This window comes from Entamoeba histolytica, genomic scaffold (assembly GCF_000208925.1).
Source record: "Entamoeba histolytica HM-1:IMSS scf_1104750517327 genomic scaffold, whole genome shotgun sequence".
In the NCBI taxonomy this organism is placed as follows: Eukaryota; Evosea; order Mastigamoebida; family Endamoebidae; genus Entamoeba; species Entamoeba histolytica.
This window is the reverse complement of record NW_001915134.1, coordinates 1-20,106: the sequence shown is the minus strand read 5'-3', so window position 1 is coordinate 20,106 and position 20,106 is coordinate 1. Positions and strand designations below refer to the sequence as shown.

The 20,106-nt window shown below is 20.5% G+C and overlaps 4 protein-coding genes across 4 annotated transcripts, besides 3 other annotated features; 1 reads left to right on the top strand and 3 right to left on the bottom strand.

Moving 5' to 3' along the window:
• Positions 1 to 777: a repeat region.
• Positions 778 to 811: 34 nt separating this feature from the next.
• Positions 812 to 1,723, top strand: EHI_067730 (AIG1 family protein; the record flags this gene model as incomplete). Its single annotated transcript, XM_001914071.1, has 1 exon — positions 812 to 1,723. One exon carries the CDS (start codon positions 812 to 814, stop codon positions 1,721 to 1,723), a length of 912 nt encoding a protein of 303 aa, XP_001914106.1.
• A 5,524-nt stretch (positions 1,724 to 7,247) lies between these two features.
• EHI_067720 (iron-sulfur flavoprotein, putative) lies at positions 7,248 to 7,853 on the bottom strand (the record flags this gene model as incomplete). Its single annotated transcript, XM_643101.1, has 1 exon — positions 7,248 to 7,853. One exon carries the CDS (start codon positions 7,851 to 7,853, stop codon positions 7,248 to 7,250), a length of 606 nt encoding a protein of 201 aa, XP_648193.1.
• Positions 7,854 to 8,153: 300 nt separating this feature from the next.
• Positions 8,154 to 8,663: a repeat region.
• Positions 8,664 to 8,758: 95 nt separating this feature from the next.
• Positions 8,759 to 8,978: a repeat region.
• Positions 8,979 to 10,192: 1,214 nt separating this feature from the next.
• Positions 10,193 to 11,107, bottom strand: EHI_067710 (phospholipase C precursor, putative; the record flags this gene model as incomplete). The annotated part of the gene is made up of 1 exon (XM_001914070.1): positions 10,193 to 11,107. One exon carries the CDS (start codon positions 11,105 to 11,107, stop codon positions 10,193 to 10,195), a length of 915 nt encoding a protein of 304 aa, XP_001914105.1.
• Positions 11,108 to 17,598: 6,491 nt separating this feature from the next.
• EHI_067700 (proteoglycan-4 precursor, putative) lies at positions 17,599 to 18,825 on the bottom strand (the record flags this gene model as incomplete). The annotated part of the gene is made up of 1 exon (XM_001914069.1): positions 17,599 to 18,825. The coding sequence occupies one exon, from the start codon at positions 18,823 to 18,825 to the stop codon at positions 17,599 to 17,601; it is 1,227 nt and encodes a 408-aa protein (XP_001914104.1).
• Positions 18,826 to 20,106: the final 1,281 nt, after the last annotated feature.

Genomic DNA, 20,106 nt, shown 5'->3' with positions numbered 1-20,106 from the left:
TGACTATTTCTTTTGCTTTTTCTATCATTTCTCTGAGATGGTTTGTTCTTCTTCCTTTCTTTTTGCTTGATATTCTTTAATTTCTTCTTCTAATTTTTTAATCTGCTTTTGAAGTATTTTAATTTCTTCTTTTTCTTTATAATTTTCTTCTTCATTCTTTGTTTCTTCTTTGTTTTCTTCTTGTGTTTTTCTTTCTTTTTCTGTTTCATTTATTATTTTAGCCATTTGACATCTTTTTTTGTAATTCTTTGATTGGGTTTTTACTTTTGATTTGTGTTTCAATTGCTTGGATGTCTTCTTTCCATCCTTTTGTTCTTTCCTTAAATTTTTCTTGCATTTTTTCAATTCTCTTTTTCTTTCTAATTGCATATACTTCTTGGAGAATGTCATACCATCTTTTTCTTTTACCTTCATACTTTTTGAGTATTTCTTCGTATTCTCCTTTTTCCCATTTACTTGTTATTCCTTTTATTCTTTCATGTATCTCTTTTATTGTTAACCATCTATGTCTATTGTTTGTATATTCGTTATTCTTCCAGTATTTATCCTGTTTTTTATTCGTTCTTCTTTGTCTTTGTTGTTTATTAAACCCTTTTCTCTTGTAATTTCTTTTATTATAATTGTGATATCTTTTATTATCATCGTAATATCTTTTATTGGTGTTATTGGTATTTAACCTTGTATTTCTATGTCTTGTTTGCTTTTCTTTACAAGACCCTAAGGTTTTACACAATAGCCATGGCATTAAAATTAGTTGTATATCCTGAATTGGAAAAGTCTTTTAAATAAATAGGAACTAAAAAAATAAATAATGAGTTTACAAGAAGGTGAATTAATGAGTTTACAAGAAGATGAATTAAAACCAAAACAAACAAAATTACTATTAATTGGAGAATCAGGAAATGGGAAAAGTTCATTTGGTAATTTCATTTTACAGAAGAATGTTTTTAGAGTAAGTGATAGTCCAAATTCAAAAACAAATAAACCTCTTAAATGTTTTGGAGAAGGAGATAGAAGTGATTTAGTTGTTATTGATACACCTGGTTTTAATGATAATGATTATTATAGATTTGATAAAGAACATATTCAGAATATTGTTGATTGCGTTAGAGCTGAAGGATTACAAGGAATTATATTTACAATGAATTATAATGTAAATAAATTTACTCATAATACTAAACAAATTATTGCAATTATAAATGATATTTTCACAATAAAAGACATTTGGAAACACGTTTGTATTGTTTGGACTAAATGCTATAGCCTTATTCAACAAAAGCAACTTGAAAAAGGTAAAAAAGAGAAAGAACAATACAAAGAAAACATAATTTCATTTATAAATCAAATAAATAAAACAAATGAAGAATTTGATATTCCAATGTATTATGTAGATTCACAACCAGATGAAGAATCTGATAATAGCAGATCAGAAAATGAAATAGAAAGATTAATTGAATGGGGAAGAGGATTAGAATTAATTGATGAAGAAGAAATTAAGAAATTAATCAGTGAATATAAAGAAATTAAATATGAAGAAAAAGAAGAAACTAAAATGATAAAAGAAACAAAGTCAGATATAACATATGAAATAAATACATACAGAAGAGAAATTAAAATCAACTATGATGGAGAAGAAATAGTAGGTAAATGGAAATTATTTAGTACTAGAACTGTAACAGAAAACAAAAGTAATAAAAATACATCAGATTGTGTTGTGATGTAATTGAAGAAATGATAATAATAATTCAATATTTGATTAATTGAAATAAATTTGTTTAAATTAATAGAAAAATCAAATAATTTAAATTCATCAATGTTTAATGTAATAAAAACAAAGAAATTGAAAATAAGAAATAAAAATAAATAAAGAAGAATGAGAATATGAGAGAATAAAGAAATGAAATAAAGAATATAATGAAACAAACAAATAAAATACAAATAATGAAAATGAGTTATACTAAATGTGTATGATGTTATTAATTTAATAATGAATGAAATTAATATAAAATAAATGTAATTTGAATATTTTAATAACAAAATAATGATAATTTATGATGAATATCAAAATACATTATTAAAACATTCATCATTCATACAAATAACATGTAAATGTATAAACAATAAATCAATATAACAAAATAAAGAATAAATAAAATAAATCAACAACAAACAATCATTTAATATTTAAATTTCTATTATAATTCTTGTCATTTATTAAATTGAAATAAATTAACAATTATAATATTTTCTAATGATATAAATGAATATAATTCAACATATTGTTTATTGATAAACATTATATATTATAAAGAATAACATTAAATGAAAATAACAATCAGAATTAATATGAATTAATATTAAATACAAATATTCTTTTATTTAAACAATATGAATAAACAATAAGAATTAATATTAAAATAACAATAAGAAAATATCTTTATTCATGAAATAAGAAAATATATGAAAACAATATCTAAATATAAAACAACAATAATTCTTTAAAATTATCAAATGAAAATATAAAATAAATTCTAAATATACAATATACAAATTATAATATCTATTCATTGATCTAATATAAAATAAATTGTAAATTAAACAAAAGAAAGAGATGTTGTTTGAGTATAATTAAATTTTAATATTAAAATACCATTTCAAAATATTTGAATATCATTGTAAATAATAAATATGTTTAAATTGAATTTCAAATGTGTAATGAATTATTTTTATTTTGTCTCATTCAAAGATACATATTTATTTTATACATTAATCATGAATGAAATATAACACTGATAAACATGAATAAATAAGAATACAACAAACAATAACATTAATAATAAATAAGAATATATCATTAATAATTATAACAAATAATACATACATTCAATTCATATGATATTTAATATTAAATAAATAATAAGAAGAATAAATAAATAGAAAGAATGAAATACAAAATAAGAAATGACATAAATAAATAATGAATGTATTATTTCATTTTATTTTTATCTTAAATATTTAATTATTGTGTTTTTATTCTATTTATTATTAAAATAATTTAAGTTATGAATTGTTTGTTTTATTCATTCTTCTATTTTAATATTTAATAACTGAATTTAAATTATCTTTTATTACAATATTTTGTAATGAAATTGAATAAAACTATAAAATATATCATTGCCATAATGAATTTTCAAATTAATGACAAGAATGATGTTTATTTTATTCTAATACTATAATTTCAAAATAACAATTTAACACATTATTTAATTTTAAATGATTTATTTAATTAATGGAATAACTAATATTAAATTTAAAAGAATATGAAAATAAATTGTATTTTCAATGATTCATTACATCAATAAAACATCATTCTTAAAATTCAATATCTTTATATAGAATATTGAAAATACATAATATTGAATAGTATTTAAAACAACAATGATTTAAAGTATTAAGTGATGATGAAATTACAATTAATATGAATGATTTACATTTATCATAACATTACTTTCATAATTTTCAAACATATGCTTGTAATGTGATTAACTCAAATGAATTACACAAATAAGAATTTATTTTATTGAATTGACATGTTTAGTTACTATCAATTTAATAAAAACACATTGTTGATTTAATAAAAATCTTTAATGATTTATTCAATTAGAAATTAACTTTTCTGTTTCATTTTCTAATTTTATTTGTTTTAATTTTAATGATAATATTCATTAAAACATTCACTTTGTATTTCTACAATCAATTATTAAATATTAATTGTTGTTAATGAATTACAAAAAATAAAAACATTCATTTCCAAGTGAATTAACTTCTTTTGGTATTGTATTTCCATATTTAATTCTATCATATTCCGTATATTCGATATTTTTATATTCATTCATTCCTTTTTTCTCTTTTAAATATCTTGAATAATTCACTTTATACCATATTATATATTTAAATATTCTTCCATCTTTAAATATTTTATCTTCTTTATTATAAATATGAAATGTTTCAATATTAGGAAACAATTTTCTTGAATATTGATTCAATGGAATTGGATTAAAATGAAATCATTCCATATTTCCTCTAAATCTTTTAATTCCAATTTCTAAATTAATAAAATCATTAATATCTTCAAAATACTTTGATACAATCATTATTTCATTATATCCTATTTGCATTCTTTTTTTATTATTTTATTATTTATTAGTTCTTTTTTATTTTTAGTTTGAACTTAATTTATTTTTAAGATATCCGTCATTCAATTTTTCTTCTTTTTATTCTTTTAATATTATTAATAACAAATAATTTATATTTCAATAAATTATTATTTATGGCAACGAAAAAAAGCAAATAATTGAAAAAGAAGAGAATGAATGATATAAAAGAATAAAAAGAAAGTAAAAAGTTGGATATGATGAAGAAAGAATAAAAGTAGAAAGGAGAGAATATAAAAATAAAGAAGAAAAAGTGTAATAAAACAAAAGAAATGATAAAAGAAGAAAAGAATGAAAAAAATAAAGGATGCAAATTTTATTGTAACAAATAAAAAAAGTGCAATAAAAAAAGTGCAAAATTTAATGATGCAAAATATTTAGCAACATTTTTTATTGATGCAAAATATTTTGAAATAAAAATAATTCATTATTTTATATTATTATATTTGATAATAAATTATATTATATATTAAATACATCATATTTCTTTATTATTTATTCTTTCATTTATTTTTATTATTTCATTTATTACATTATTATTTCATTCATTTATTATTCATATTTCATTTATTAAATAAAATGAAAATGAAATTGTAAAATATCAATTAAATATTCTTGAATAATAATGTATTAATATTTAATAATTGAAATAACAAATAATAATGTAACAATAATGATATATTCAATATATTCTTTATTTGATTTGTTCAATATTAGATTATTCTATTTCATTATCATTTCATTATTTCATTATTTTATTTCATTATTTCATATTCATTTATTATTTTTTAAAATCAAATAAACAATAATATTGATATTCATTCATCATATTAATTTAATATAATAAATATACACAACATTTCAGAATAAATAATAAATAATTAACAATGAAAGTGTTTATTTATTTAATATTTTGTTCAGCATAAATTCAATTAAACATATATTTTGATAATATATAAATGAAATAATAAAGAGATATACAATACTCAAGAACTAATAAAAATGAAATAAAAAGAGAATGAATAAATGAATATAAAATTGATAAATAATAGAAGAAAGAAATAGAAACAACAACGAAAAAAGAAAGAATATAAATTAAGAAGTAGAATAAGATAAAAAGAAGATAAAAAGTAAAAAAAGAAAATAATAAAAGAAGAAAAGAAGAATAAAAAGTGTATTTTTATTGTAAAAATTAGAAATATGAAATAAAAGTGTATAATTCAATGATTCAAAATAATTAATATTGTTTTATTATTGAAAAATATTTTTTTATTTTTATATTTATTATTTATATGTATAATTTCATCATGATGTTTATTATATAATCAATCATATGTGTTATGTTATTATATAACATGTAATAAGTGATAAAATATAAAATATAAATGATATGAATATATGATATAGAATATAAAACAAAAGAATAATAAGAATAAATGATAAATAAAATGAGAAATGATAATAAATGATATAATAATAAAATCAAAAGATAAAAGATAAAAACAATATAAATCAAAAGAGAATAAATATAAAATGAAAATAGATATAAATGAAAATAGATATAAATGATAAAGATGAATAATTAAATAAATAAATACATCTAAATAGAAAAGAATAACAAGAAGATAATCTAAAGAATATAATAATATATAGATAATAAGATGATGATATACATATTATAAGAAGAGATATAAATATATAAAAATAAAATACATAAATAACATAATAATAAAAGAATAAAGAATATAATTAAATATGATTCATCAAATCATTTATTTCACTAATATTTCATACAAAATGAATACAAATGATTATAAAATATTTACATAAATATATACATATTCTGTATTTATCATATTTTTTTTTATTTTTTTTTTATGAGCAAAATATAATAAATTGAATATTCTATTGATGCAAAATATTTTGCTTCTTTTTTCTTTTTTGTAAATTATTTAGATGCATTTTTTCTTTGCTGATTTTCGTACCCCTTAAAATATCATTAAACATTATATTATTGTAATTATTATTTATATTTCATTTTTACAAAACTTTTAATTATTCAAATGGTATTATTTTTTATTTGTTTGTGAATATCTAATTATATTTGTTTATTTATGTTTTGTTAATTTGATTTTACAATACTTTTACTATAACTAAATATTTCATTGTTGTATTTTATTTTCATCTCATTACTCTTTTTAAGTTATTAATTATTTCAATTATTCTAATAGAATAGAAATTGTAATAAGTTATTTCAAATCATTTCTTAATAATATTGAATTTCATTAATATATTATTGTGTATTATTATTTTCACTTTTTCATTTTATCTATTATTCAGTTTTAAATGAATGATGAATTTTACATCATTCAATATAGTTTAATAAGATTTTTTGTTGTTTCTTCTTTATATTATTTTTAATTATTTTTCATTCTTTTAATCAGTTAAAAATTATTTTCTTGTTCTTTATTTTTTCTTGTTTTGTAATTTATTTGTTTAAACGTTTATTGTTTCATTTCATTATTTTTATTTTCTTATTTCATTATTTTGTATTTATGTATATTCTTTGATTTTCATTTCTAGAAATTAGCATTATTTCTTTAGAGAATATACATTACTTTGAATTTCTCAAAAAATAATAAAGTTTATTGTTCAATTCATACTCTCAATGTCATGTTACAGATTATTTCTTTTTATTTTTATTTGATATTTTATAGAAAGAATACTATCTTCATCAACTTATTTATTTAAATAATTTTATTTATACAGAATATTGTTTGTTTTTCTTTTGAATTAATTATTTGGTTTGTGTAATTACTTATATTCTTCTTTATATTGTATGTGTTATGTTATATTTATTCTGAACAAATGATAAATAGAACAAAATAAAGACACAAACAAATTAGATTGAATGAAAATATCAATAATAGTAACAACATCATAAAACATATTCCAATTAATATATTGTTTATAAAATAAATGGTATAAAACATTAAAAATAAGAATATAATGAATTTTTAATGAAAAATTAAATTAAAATTGATTGTTCTGTTTCATTAATTTCTCACCACATTCAATTCCTGCTTTCTTTGCAGTTTCTTTTTGTTGAACATTTTGTGTCACATCCATATTATTTGCAAATAAATAAACACTAGAATATGGAATTCCATACATTTCACAAAAACATTCAATAGGCTTTTCAGCATTCACAGCAGTTTCTTTTGTTGTTCTTCTACAATTTGGCATACAAACAACATATTTCTTTCCAAAATTCTCTTTAAATGAATCTTTGCATGTATTAGTATCAAAGTCAAATACACAAATCATTCTATCAATAAAGTTCTTAACTTCTCCAGGAATTGAAAGCCAAAATACTGGATGTGCAAATAAAACAATGTCTGCATTAAGAAATTCATTTGCTATTTCTATAAATTCGTCTTTTTCTGTACAAAATAATTCTTTGTGAGGAACACAAGCAAAACATTCACTACATCCACTAACTGCTTTCTTTGTTAAATTAATGGTTTTTACATCAATTTCCATCTTTGATTTAAGTCCTTCAATAAAAGCATTTGCATAAGCAGCACTATTAGAATTTGCTCTAAGAGTACCAAGAAGAACAAGAACTTTAGCAACCATTAATTTGATGAAATAAGTTCATTAGAAAACAGTTTAAATACGATTTAGTCTTTCTATTATTAGTACAGAGCTCAATAAAAAAATCAATTCGTTTAAGATGATGTACTAAATAATAGTTTTCAAACCAAAATCCAATAACAAAACATTCATTAAAAAAACTCAAGACAACGTTCGATCAATTAAGATTAGTTTCGACGTTTTTAGAAAAATTCTTTTGCCAGATGAATTTTTTAGAATCTTTATTAATAGATTAATTCCATTGGTTTATTTTTTCTTTTTTTTAAAGAAATAAGAAAGAATGTGGCATGTCTAAAACACCACACAAACATTAATATAATTGATGTTTTAACTCTCTTTGTTATTTTCTGGTTATGACAGTGTATTTAAATTAGAAATGTATTAGGGAATACTGCAAAGGGTGTAGCATGATGTTATGATAGAATATTACATGGTGTAATATAAGGAAGTACTAAAGTGTGGGTAAGAATAAAAGAAAATTAAACATAATAATATACTAGTAATGAAATGTTTTCTTCTCTTTTTCATAAAGTAAAAAAGAGGAAATGAAATTATTTAAAATTAAGGCAGAAAATAAACAAAAGGTTAAAAAGAAGAAATAAGCAGAAGAAGGATGAGAAGACATTAATAGGAAAAAATAAAGCAAATAAATGATTTTCTCATTTTGCAAGAAAAACATAAATGATAAGTTAAAGAAAAAGATTACTCTTTTTAAACAGCTTAGGAATTAATCTCCACTAAACTAGGAAGAATATATGAAAAATCTATTAACATTTAATTAACTATTTCTATTTATTAATAATAATTTTAAATTGAATGTACTGGTATTATTAAGACAAAGTGATAAATGAATGATGATAGTCAATGAAATGAAACATAGTCACACTGTTATTAGATATATTCAACATAAAATAATAAAACAAAGAATGGTGAGTTTTAATAATCATTAAATTTAAATTCAAATAACAACTTAAATGAAGAATATTTAAATTAATGATGGTTGAAAAACATCAATTCACAAGAAATAAATTATGATGAATAAAGTGAATCATTCACTTCTCAATATGATGAAAATCTAACTATTAAATAATTCATAATTGATTTATTATTGATTTCAATGATATGTTGTAGAAAGAGTTTGAATTATTTATTGTGTTAATTATTCATTGCCAATCTCATTGTCTTTAATTTTCTGTTTTTTTGTTTTGTTGATAGTTAGTTTCTGTCACTTTCAATGAAATATCAAAGAATATCAATGTTTTCATTATAAATATTGTTATTATGAAGAGACATTAACATACTATATTATTTGATTATTATTTTCATATTCATTTTTGTATAATTCATATTAAACATTCACAGAATCATTATTGATATTTTAACTGATGTTTTGTTATATCTGTGTGATATAATTAGTACTATGAACTTATCATAATATGAATATTTCATTTGCTAATGAATAAAATAAAGTTAAATTATCTCAATATTCATTGACAATAACATATATTTTATCTTATACACATTGTCTCATTGGCAGTGATTAAATAAACAAATACATCTTAATACTTTAATGATTTAATTGAATACTTTAATATTATGATGTATATTTTATTCATTAACAATTTCTTTGTTTATTTATTGAATTTAGTTGATAATTCATTATTAACACTACAACAATGGTTTGAATATCTTTTACTGAAGACATTTGACTATTTTCTTTTTAATTTGTTGTTTAACATCTTTTGAATATCAAATCATTCTCATCTTCTTTCAATTCAATATTTTTCTACATCAAATCGTTGTATTGTTATGTTCTAATGAGTATCCATTCAATTCAATGAATGTAATATTATGAATATTGTGTATTTTCTTCATTTGACTATTCTTGTTTATTTGAATATATTATCATAGTAAATTTAATAACATCAACTTCACTAAATCAAACAATATCATAGTTAGTATTAAATGAGAGTTTACATTCATACAAGAGTCATTTTGTACAATTACTTTATAATAATTCATTAGTCAAATGTAAATACATTTAGAATCTTTCAAATGAAGCAAAACGTACTTTTATTGTGAAACAAAATAAAATACATTTAGTTGATATTAATATAACTCACAAATAGAAACAACAAATAAAATGAATGTGATATTAATCTTAACTAATAACAAGGAATTATAGAAATAAATAAATAAAAATGACAAATGTACTTTTAATTATATAAGAATTTCTAACTGAGTTTGGTACTTCTCTTTATCTATAAAAAAGATAAGTTTTAGTAAAAATAAACAAAAGATAAGTGTCAATTAAATATATGTTACAATAATTCTAGTGTCACTTCTACTCCATAATGATCAGACATATAAGGAAATGGTTTGTTTGTTGTTTGAAATTTACATACATTTGTTTGAATGGCTTTTAATTCTTTTCTTTCTCTTCCATTCTTAATTCCCCAAATATAATCAAGTCGTGCATTAATCGGTGCTGGAACTTTAGATGTAATGACTGTATCAACTTGTTCTCCATCAATAACTTCACTGTGTGTGATTGGATGAACTTTCTTATCCTCAAACAAAAAGTCATGTGCTTCAATATCAAATTCATTAGAATGGAGTGTGGTAAGAAAATCATCATATTCTTTTGTTCCTCCTTTAATGTTTAAATCTCCTTCAAATATGATTGGATCATTGTCATGTGCTGTACATTCATTAATAAAATGAAGACATTCACTGATTTGTGTATTTCGATGACGTCTTGATTTGGCATTGTCTTCTCTACTTTCATAATAATCTGCTTGAAGATGTGTAGAAAACAGATGAATTTCTTTTCCAAATCCAATGTCAATTTTTGTATGAATAACTCCTTTTGCAGATGCTCCATCTGAATAACATCCTCTTGTATAAATCTTTTGGTGTTGACTTACAATGGGAAAACGTGATAATATACATACACCACCATCAACTGGATAGATAGGCCATTTTGGTCTTTCTAGATGAGCTTCATACACAAATCCTTGTTGTTTTGCTTTTTCTATGAAGATTCGTCGTTTAGATGAAAATGCACCAAACAACTCTTGAAATGCCACTATGTCATACTTGTTAAGTTCTTCATCACAAAACGTCATTAGTCTTTCTTTCTTATAATCATTTCCTCGTGCAGTAATTCCTGGTGGACGACAATAAATGTTGTAAGTAAGTATTTTGATTGTTTGTCGATGAAGGGGATTGTTCATCGTTTTGTTGTATGAAACATGACATTCAGTCAGATTTAAAGTGGAAAATATAATCGATTCTTTTGTTCATTTTTATTTTTAGAGCAGTGTTGCTTGTGTTTTATACTCTATGATGGGAGCATAATGCCTAAGATATGTAATTCTGCTTCTGATAATATTCTTGGATAATGTCATTCTCCATCTGAAGAATATGTATTTTTATCAATCCTCTTCTTTTCTAACAAGTTAAAGAACTTCATGAAAGATGTGACTGACAATTCTCACATTGAGTGTTAATGTATGAAAAATTCTTCATTCAACAATAATCGAAATAAACGATAAAATAGTGTGTTTGTTGAATTATTTCAGAATTTCATTGATTATTGTATTTTCTTTATCTTTATCATTCATAACACTTCAATACCAATATTAATCCTTGTTGTTTCTTTCATATAAACAATTCTATTATGTTTTGATTTGGAATAACATCAAATAAAGTATTAGTGTATATTTAGTATTTATATTTCATTTATGACAGTGTTATGGTTGTATTTGATGAATAAAATGATTAAGAACAATTATATATTTCAACTTCTTGATTGTTTATTCTTTTGTATTCTTTATTTCTACTTCTCTATTTTTATTGTTGTAGTTTCATTCATTTTTATATTCAATCTTGTTGATGTTATCATTGTTTCTCTATTTCTTTCATTGTTAATTTTCTTTATAATATTTTTTGATTGTTATTTGTATTATTCTTATTGTTGTTGTTATTTATTTATTTGAATTGTTCTTATTTTTATTTCATCTTCTTGTTATTTAGTGTTTAACTTTCTTTTCTCTTAACTTGTTCATCAATAATTCATCATTCTTCAGTATCTTATTATTAACTTAAAGATTTTTAATAACTTCATTGTTATTTAATATTTCATTATTCTACTTTCTATTTTTTATTGTATCAATTGAATTAAATGAATATGTTATTATAATGAATATCATTAAATATTATTCAATTTTCAACATTATAAATATAATGAATGAAATGAATAATGATATTATTTGTAATAATAGAAAGACATTAAAATCATACTTAATTCATCAATTATTTAATTCACATTTTGTTTATTTATCATAAATAATTTTCAATGTATTATAATGAAGATTTATAAAACAAATCAAATTATAAAAGAAGAAATGAAACAATAAAAATGATAATAATAAATAGAAATTAAATAACAAATGATAATAAAATAAACATCAAAGATGAAATTCTTCATTGAAATTTTATATGAAATAAATTAAATTAACATCACACTAATATTTGTTTATTTCATCACAACAATATCATTAAACATTTCATAAATTAGAATATGTAATAATAGAATATAAATGATGTTTATAACAATTAAACATCACTCAGAATAATGTTAAATTCATTTATGAGTCATTCAAATGTAAAAAATCAAAAAAGTAATGTAAAAGAAGAATATAAAAATAAAATAAAACGAATATAAAAGGAAAAAGAAAGAGAAAAGAAACAATGTCAGTTTGCTCAGGGTGTAAAACACAATGTATGTTCTGTGGATCAGAATTGAAGAGTGGATCAGTTGTACTTCTTTGTCATTCATGTAGAAAAGGAGGATCGAAATGTTTGATTTGTGGAAAAACACTTGGAAGTGCAACACCAGCAAAAGCATGTGGAAAATGTTATAGTAAATTACGTAAACCAAACACATGTATGAAGTGTGGATGCCGAACTAATTAATTGAATCAATTAAATGAAAACTAAAGAAATAAATAAAAGTTATAATGAATATTCAATAACAATCAATTTTCTTATTAAACATTTTTAATATAAACTAAAACAAAACAAATACTTCAAATGAATATTTAATATAAATATTTAATATTGAAAATGAAATAAATACAATAAAATAAGAAAATATGAACAATTAATTGTGAAGAATAAAACAATGATAATATCCAATATCATGAAATAATAATTAAATAACTAACAACTATTCATACAATTTCATCATTAAATAATACAATATGATAATAAACATTAAATGAAATATGAAAATAAAGAGAATAAATATAAATAATAACAAGAATATAAAATCATATAAATACAAATACAATCATAAAGAATAACAAATAAAGAATAAAATAAGAAAGGAAATAAAGTGAATAAAGAAATAAAAGAAATAAAACAACAAATAATAACTATTCAATAATTATCTAATTTATAATAATGATGAAATTCATTATAATCATTTATTATTAAATTAATTAATATCACCATTTGTATAATTTTATTTCTCTTTTATTCTTATTTCTTTTCTTATTTATTAAAAACACCCTCATTGAATATTTCATTAAATGAAATAAAATAAATCAACATTGAATTATGTCTATTTTTAATTCACCATTTCATTCATTGGCAGATGATATGAAATGTTTATATTCTTCATTGATTTGTTTTTATTCTTTTTTTATTTCATTTTCAATTAATTAAGATTGAATCATTTCATTTCAATTATTATGATTCGTTTCGGTGTGAAATCATGTTTTCCACAAAGTGCATTTTCAATTCCTTCATATTCAAATGAATTTTGATAACACCATGATTTTGTTTTATCATTTTCTTTATAAACAAGAATATCACCAATTCCAAATGAAAACAAACAATTATCTTTTTGATTACATATTTTAAATGCATATTCTGGTTGTATAATATCAAATTTCATCATTTCTTCAATGTTTCCGTTTGATTCTAATGAAAATACAAATGATTTTGAATCATATATCCTACTAACTTTATCAATTTTCTCACTAACATATCCTCCAAATCTATTTCCTTCTTCATCTTCAATAATAATTATTATATATTTTTTATTCAATATTCTTTGAATAAATACTGATGTATCTTTATTCCAATCATCTTTATCCGAATCAAATAATATATTTGATATTCTTTTTTCTGTCAATTCTTCTATTTGTTTGATGATTTCTTTTGTTTTGTCATTTGATTTGTTATTTGACGTTGATTGTGTTATTCCCATTTTTGTTATTTTTAAGTTTTTCTTTTTATTATTTTGTTATTTTATTCCATCTCTTATTTATTATTAAGTTCTTTTTTTTTTAATTTATTCTCTTATTTCATTCTTTCTATCATCTTCTCATTTTCATCTATTCATTCATTTCTATTCATCTATTTGTTATTTATCACTTCTTTTTATTTCTTAATGTCACTTTTATCTTTTCATTTCTTTGTTTCTTTTCATATTCAATGATTAGATAAATGAATTAATTCGTGTTTGAAATGATACAAATGATTGAATATTGTAAAATAATAATTTATTCATAACTACACTTCATTCATTTAAACATATTAATTATTCATTTTTAATGATTTTATTCATTATTATCAAAAATAAGATGAAAAACAAATCAAATTAAAATAAAGAATAAAAGAATAAATTACAATTAACATAAAATACAATGAAATAATATTAATTAATTTCATATCACTCATGTCTTTGTTTATTATTATTTCTCTGTATTATTCTGTTGTTTTATCTTCTATTATTTATATTGTTTATTTTTCATGTTATTATTCATTCTATTTCATTATGTTGTTATTTTCTATCATAATACAGTTAATATGTTAAATAAATATGTTAAAATTGTTATTATAATGAAATAAAATAAAAATAATAATACAATTAATAATACAAATAAATAATAAACCATAATCTAAATGTGTTTATAACAATTTCTGTACAACACCTTTTAACATACTAAATGATATGAAACGTTTCTTTATTTGGAATATGTTTTAAATATTATGTGATGTTCTTTGAATTTTATTCTTTATACAATCAGTCAATTACATAAATTAATGATAAAAATAACATATAATACAAACTAAATGAGAATGATGATGAAATAATCCATGAAATAAAGAAAAATAAATACAAAAAGAAATAAAAAGAATAAGAAAGAATGAAATAATAAATATTAATAAGAAAATAAACAAGAAATAAATAATAAGAAGTGATATGATAATGATAAAATAAGAAAGTGAATATGATAAAGAAAAGAATAAAAAGAATAAATTAAATAACAATTGATTGAATAAAAACTTAAAAAATGAAATAATATATCATAGAATAAATACTTCTAGAAAAAAAGAAAGGATAATAAAAGAATAAAGAAGAATAAGAATAACTAAATGAAATGAACAATGCAAATAATGAAAGATAAATAAAAATGAAAATAATAAAATAAACAAACAACTAAATAATGAATGAAATAATGTTATATTTATAATAACTAATAATAATATTAAATAATTATTAAATACAATTTTATTTATTGTATAATCGTTATAACCATTTGTTGTTTAATATTATGTTAATATTTATATTTATTATTCTATTCTTTATACATTTCTTCTTCTTATTATTATGTTTATTTTTTATTATTTTATATTTTTATCATAAATATTTTAAATAATTTATTCAATTATATTTATTTCTATTCTTTATCTTCTACTATTGCTATTCTCTTTTCTTGTTTTTTATATTAACAGATTTATCTTCTATGAGTTGTTTATTTTCTTTATTACTTTCTTCAACTTCCTTTTCAATTTATATCCCTTTTCATTGTAACATGTTTCGATTATGTGAATTCCATACACTCGGATCATGAACTCGAGGTAATAATTTAATTGGATAGTTGATCATGACATTTCTCTGTGGTATATCATGAAGCTTTCTTAATGTTTCCTTAAGTAATAAATACAAAAAACAACTTCAAACTACTTTTAATTTCTTCATTCATTTGATCACCACATTAATCATTTGAATGTCCCTTTTATTCCGTGTTACTTTTCTATTTAGATTCTACTCTTGGAAATGGTCATCTCATCAGATGCTTTTCATTATTATCCTTTCACATTACTTTGTTTAATTTCCTAATTACATGTTTTTGTTTTCTTTTTATATTTCTTTATTCATCTCCTCTATCTGTTTGATAGTGTCTCTTAACTTTCTCTTGCTTATTTCTTCCTATTTTATATTCCCTGTTTTGTACTTCTTCTTACTTTCACTTCTTTTAATTACTAGCTTCTTCTTTCTTAATCATGTCCTTCATCTCTTACTTTATACTTAATGTATTCATATATGTATTTTGATTTCTTGTTTGAAGTTCTGTTCTTTTTTTCTTTAAATATCTTCTTTCCTTTCTTATCAAATTTTATTTATAACAAAATTGTGTTTCTTGGGATTATTTCAGTCTTTTAATATTTTAAATTTGGTAAACAAAAATATGAAATGCCTACTACCAAAAATCTTTGAAAATTAGTTTGGTATATTCTAAAATTATCATAAACCATTGAACAAAATACTTATTCTTTTGTTTCTATTTCATCTTTCTTACTCTTTTATTAATTATTCCTATATTCTATTATTAATTTGTGTTTATCAAGAAGAATAAAAAAAGACCAAAATAAAATAATCAATTCAATCATTTTCAATTAAATTCTTTGATTGAACATAATAAAAATGTATAGTATTACTTTTATTTTAGTACTTCATACTAACATACTAATATTCGAATATATTTATAATTATACTTTAATTATGTTTTGATTTCTTTTAATAAATACAAACTACCATTAAAAATTATCAATAATCATTATACAAGAATTGTCATTTCTTACATTTTGATATTTGAATTAACTCAATGATTAATTAAAAATGAACAAAATACAAAGAATAAATACATAATGAAAGAAGAAAATAAAAGTAGACAAGATTAATACTAAGTGATAACAAATGGAAGAATATAAAAAGAAGAATAAGAGTTAATGTGATATTAAATAGAGAATAAATAGAGATGAATAAGAAAAAAATAAAGAAGAAAAGAAAATAAAAATTCATAGAAGAACAACAATAAATAAATAAAGAAGAAATAATAATAAATTAAAAAATAAATTGTTATAAATGAATCATATAAATGATATTAATATCAATTATTCTCTTATACTTCACTTATTTTATTCATATTTTATATATTTACATATGATTAATCAAATATTTAATTCATCCAATAGTTTTATATTGTAATTATTTCATAATTATTTATATTCATTTTTAATTTGTTGTTTCATTATTTCAATAATGATAAATCAACATATAATTAATATAAATATGATTATAAATGTTGTTATTCATTTAATTAATAACCATTCTAACAATTTGTATGATAATATTTGTGTTAAAATGTTGTGTTTTCATTATTATTTATTCATTCATAATATATTCATGACATTTTCTATTTCTTATGAATTTATTAATTCATTTTCTTTTATTTTCTTTTAATATCAATGTTTATTCTTTTATCGTGTCATTTTTGATAATATTGATTATTCATTCATCTCAAATGGATATGAATTAATTCAATTTTATAATAACATTAAACATGAATGAAATATAGGAAATATTTTATAGACATATGAATAAAAGATAAAGAAGAATATGAAAGGAAAAGAAAAAAAAAGAAACACAATAATTAGAAGAAGAACAAATGAATAACAAAAGCAAAAAAACATAAACACCACCTGATGTTCCATCAAGATTATTGTGATTATCAGAAATATCAACAGAACTAACAACAGTTTTATCATGTGAAATATCAGAAGTAGTTGTATTTTTATTATCTTGTTTTTCATTTTGTTGTGGATGATTTTGTTGTTGTGGTTCTGGTTTATTATGATCTTGTTTTCCATTATCTTGTGGTTGATTTTGTGGTTGTTCTTTTGGTGGTTCATCTTTTTGTTGTGTGTCTTTATTTCCTTTTGGTTGTTGAGTTGAAGTTGATGGACTTATTTGTGTTGGGTTGTTTGTTGTTTGAGTTGGTGACGTTTCTTCACTTGGTTTTGCTGATGAATTTGGTTGACTTGGTGGTTGTTGAGGTTGTCCTTTTGAGTCTTCTTTTTGTGGTTTTTGTTCATTTGATTTTTCTGTTTTTTGTCCATTTCCTGATGGTGTTGAGACTGATGAAGGTTGGTTTTGTTGTTGTGGTGATGCAGGTGATGTACTTGATGGTTGTGATGTTGTTTCTGTAGAGTGTGTTGCTTCATTTCCTGATGCTGGGTGTGTTGTTGTTGGTGTTTGTGCACTTGTTTCTGTAGCTTGTGGTTTTTCTGATTTTTCTGATTTTGATGGTGTTTGTGTAGTATCTCCTTGGGTTGTTACTGAACCTCCTTCTGTTGGTGCTGTTCCAGATTTAGGTGTTGATTCTCCTGGAGTTACAATCTCAGAATGAGTTGTTGATGAACCTCCTTCTGGTGTATCTCCTGATACTTGTTTGGATTGTGGTGCTGATACTCCTGATTGTGGTGAATTTCCTTCTACTTTTGCTGGTGGTTCATTTCCTTTTGGTGATGTTGATGCTGGATTTTCTGCTGGTGCTAATCCTGACTGTGCTGGACTATTACCTTCTTGTGTTGTTACTGCACTTCCAGTTGGTGTTGATATTCCTGATGCTTGTGATGCAGATTGTGAATTTGCTAGTGCTGGTTCTGATAGTGTTTCAGCTATCAAATGTATATTATTATAAATATTTTGAATGGTATTAGTCAACCGATTATATGTTTGATTTTGTGTATTTTCATCATTGTTATATTTATTCTCATGTTTATGTTGTGTAGTTCTTGTTGAATCAATCATGTTATCTTCACGTTTATTATCATCTTTATTTCTTTGTTCATTGTATTGTTCAGTCTCCAATCCTTTACTAATTACAACAATTAATATGAATAGAATCGTTGTTTATTTCTAATTAGTTCTTCTCTTTAAATATATCACACTAACATACTTCAATTTCTTTATTGTCCATTCATTATTTGAATTTGAATTGAAATTTATTTGCCTTCTTTGTATTTTGTGTTTATATTATCATTGTATATCATTCATGACTTGATGAAATGTTAAAATGTCAAAATTCTTTCATCCAACTCTAAAAATATTCTATTCTTATTGTGTATTTTTATTTCAAACAAACAAAATATTATGATTGGTTAAACTTATTATTTTATTATCATATTCATATTTCTTATTCTTATATTTCTTATTTGATGATAATCTTATTTATAATACAATGAATTTGAATGTTTCTGATTGAAAACAATACTAAATAATATATTAAAACATCTGTATTAATTTATATTCAATTATCAATTCATCAATAACTAAAACACAAATGTTATTCATGATTTATCAGAATTGAAAATTAAAATAATCTTAATTCAATATATATTTTGTACAACAAATCTAACTGAATAATGAATATATTAATGATTATTTATATACACAACTTATTTTCTATTTGTGTATTACCAAATTATTTCAATTATATTCAATGTTATAATGTATCAATATGTTAATACAATCATATATTCATTTCAAAATATTTATGAATATTATATTACAAGTATTTCATATATTTATTGTTATTTTTAAAATGAATAAAACAACAATATTGATAAATATGAGAATGATATATGAAATAAGAGTAATACAATAATATTATATGAATGATAACACAAAATAACATAATAATGTGAAAGAAGAATATATAAAATCAAATTAATTATCAAATATACTTCAACATACATTTAATGATTTTAATGAATGACAAAACATAATACTAAATTAAATAATTAAAACATAATACAATAAAATAATAATACATAAAATGAAATGATATAAAAAATATAAAATAATATAATAAATCTAAAGAAAGAGAAATAAAGAAAATAATAAATAGACTAAATAAAATGAAAAGAAATATATAAATAAATAAACAAATAAATAAAGTGAAATAATAAGATAAAGAATGAAATATTTTATAAATGGAATATTTTTATTTATTATTCCATTTAGTATTTATGATGTAATAATAATTTGATGTACTTAGTTTTAATACTATTTAATAGACAATATGAAATA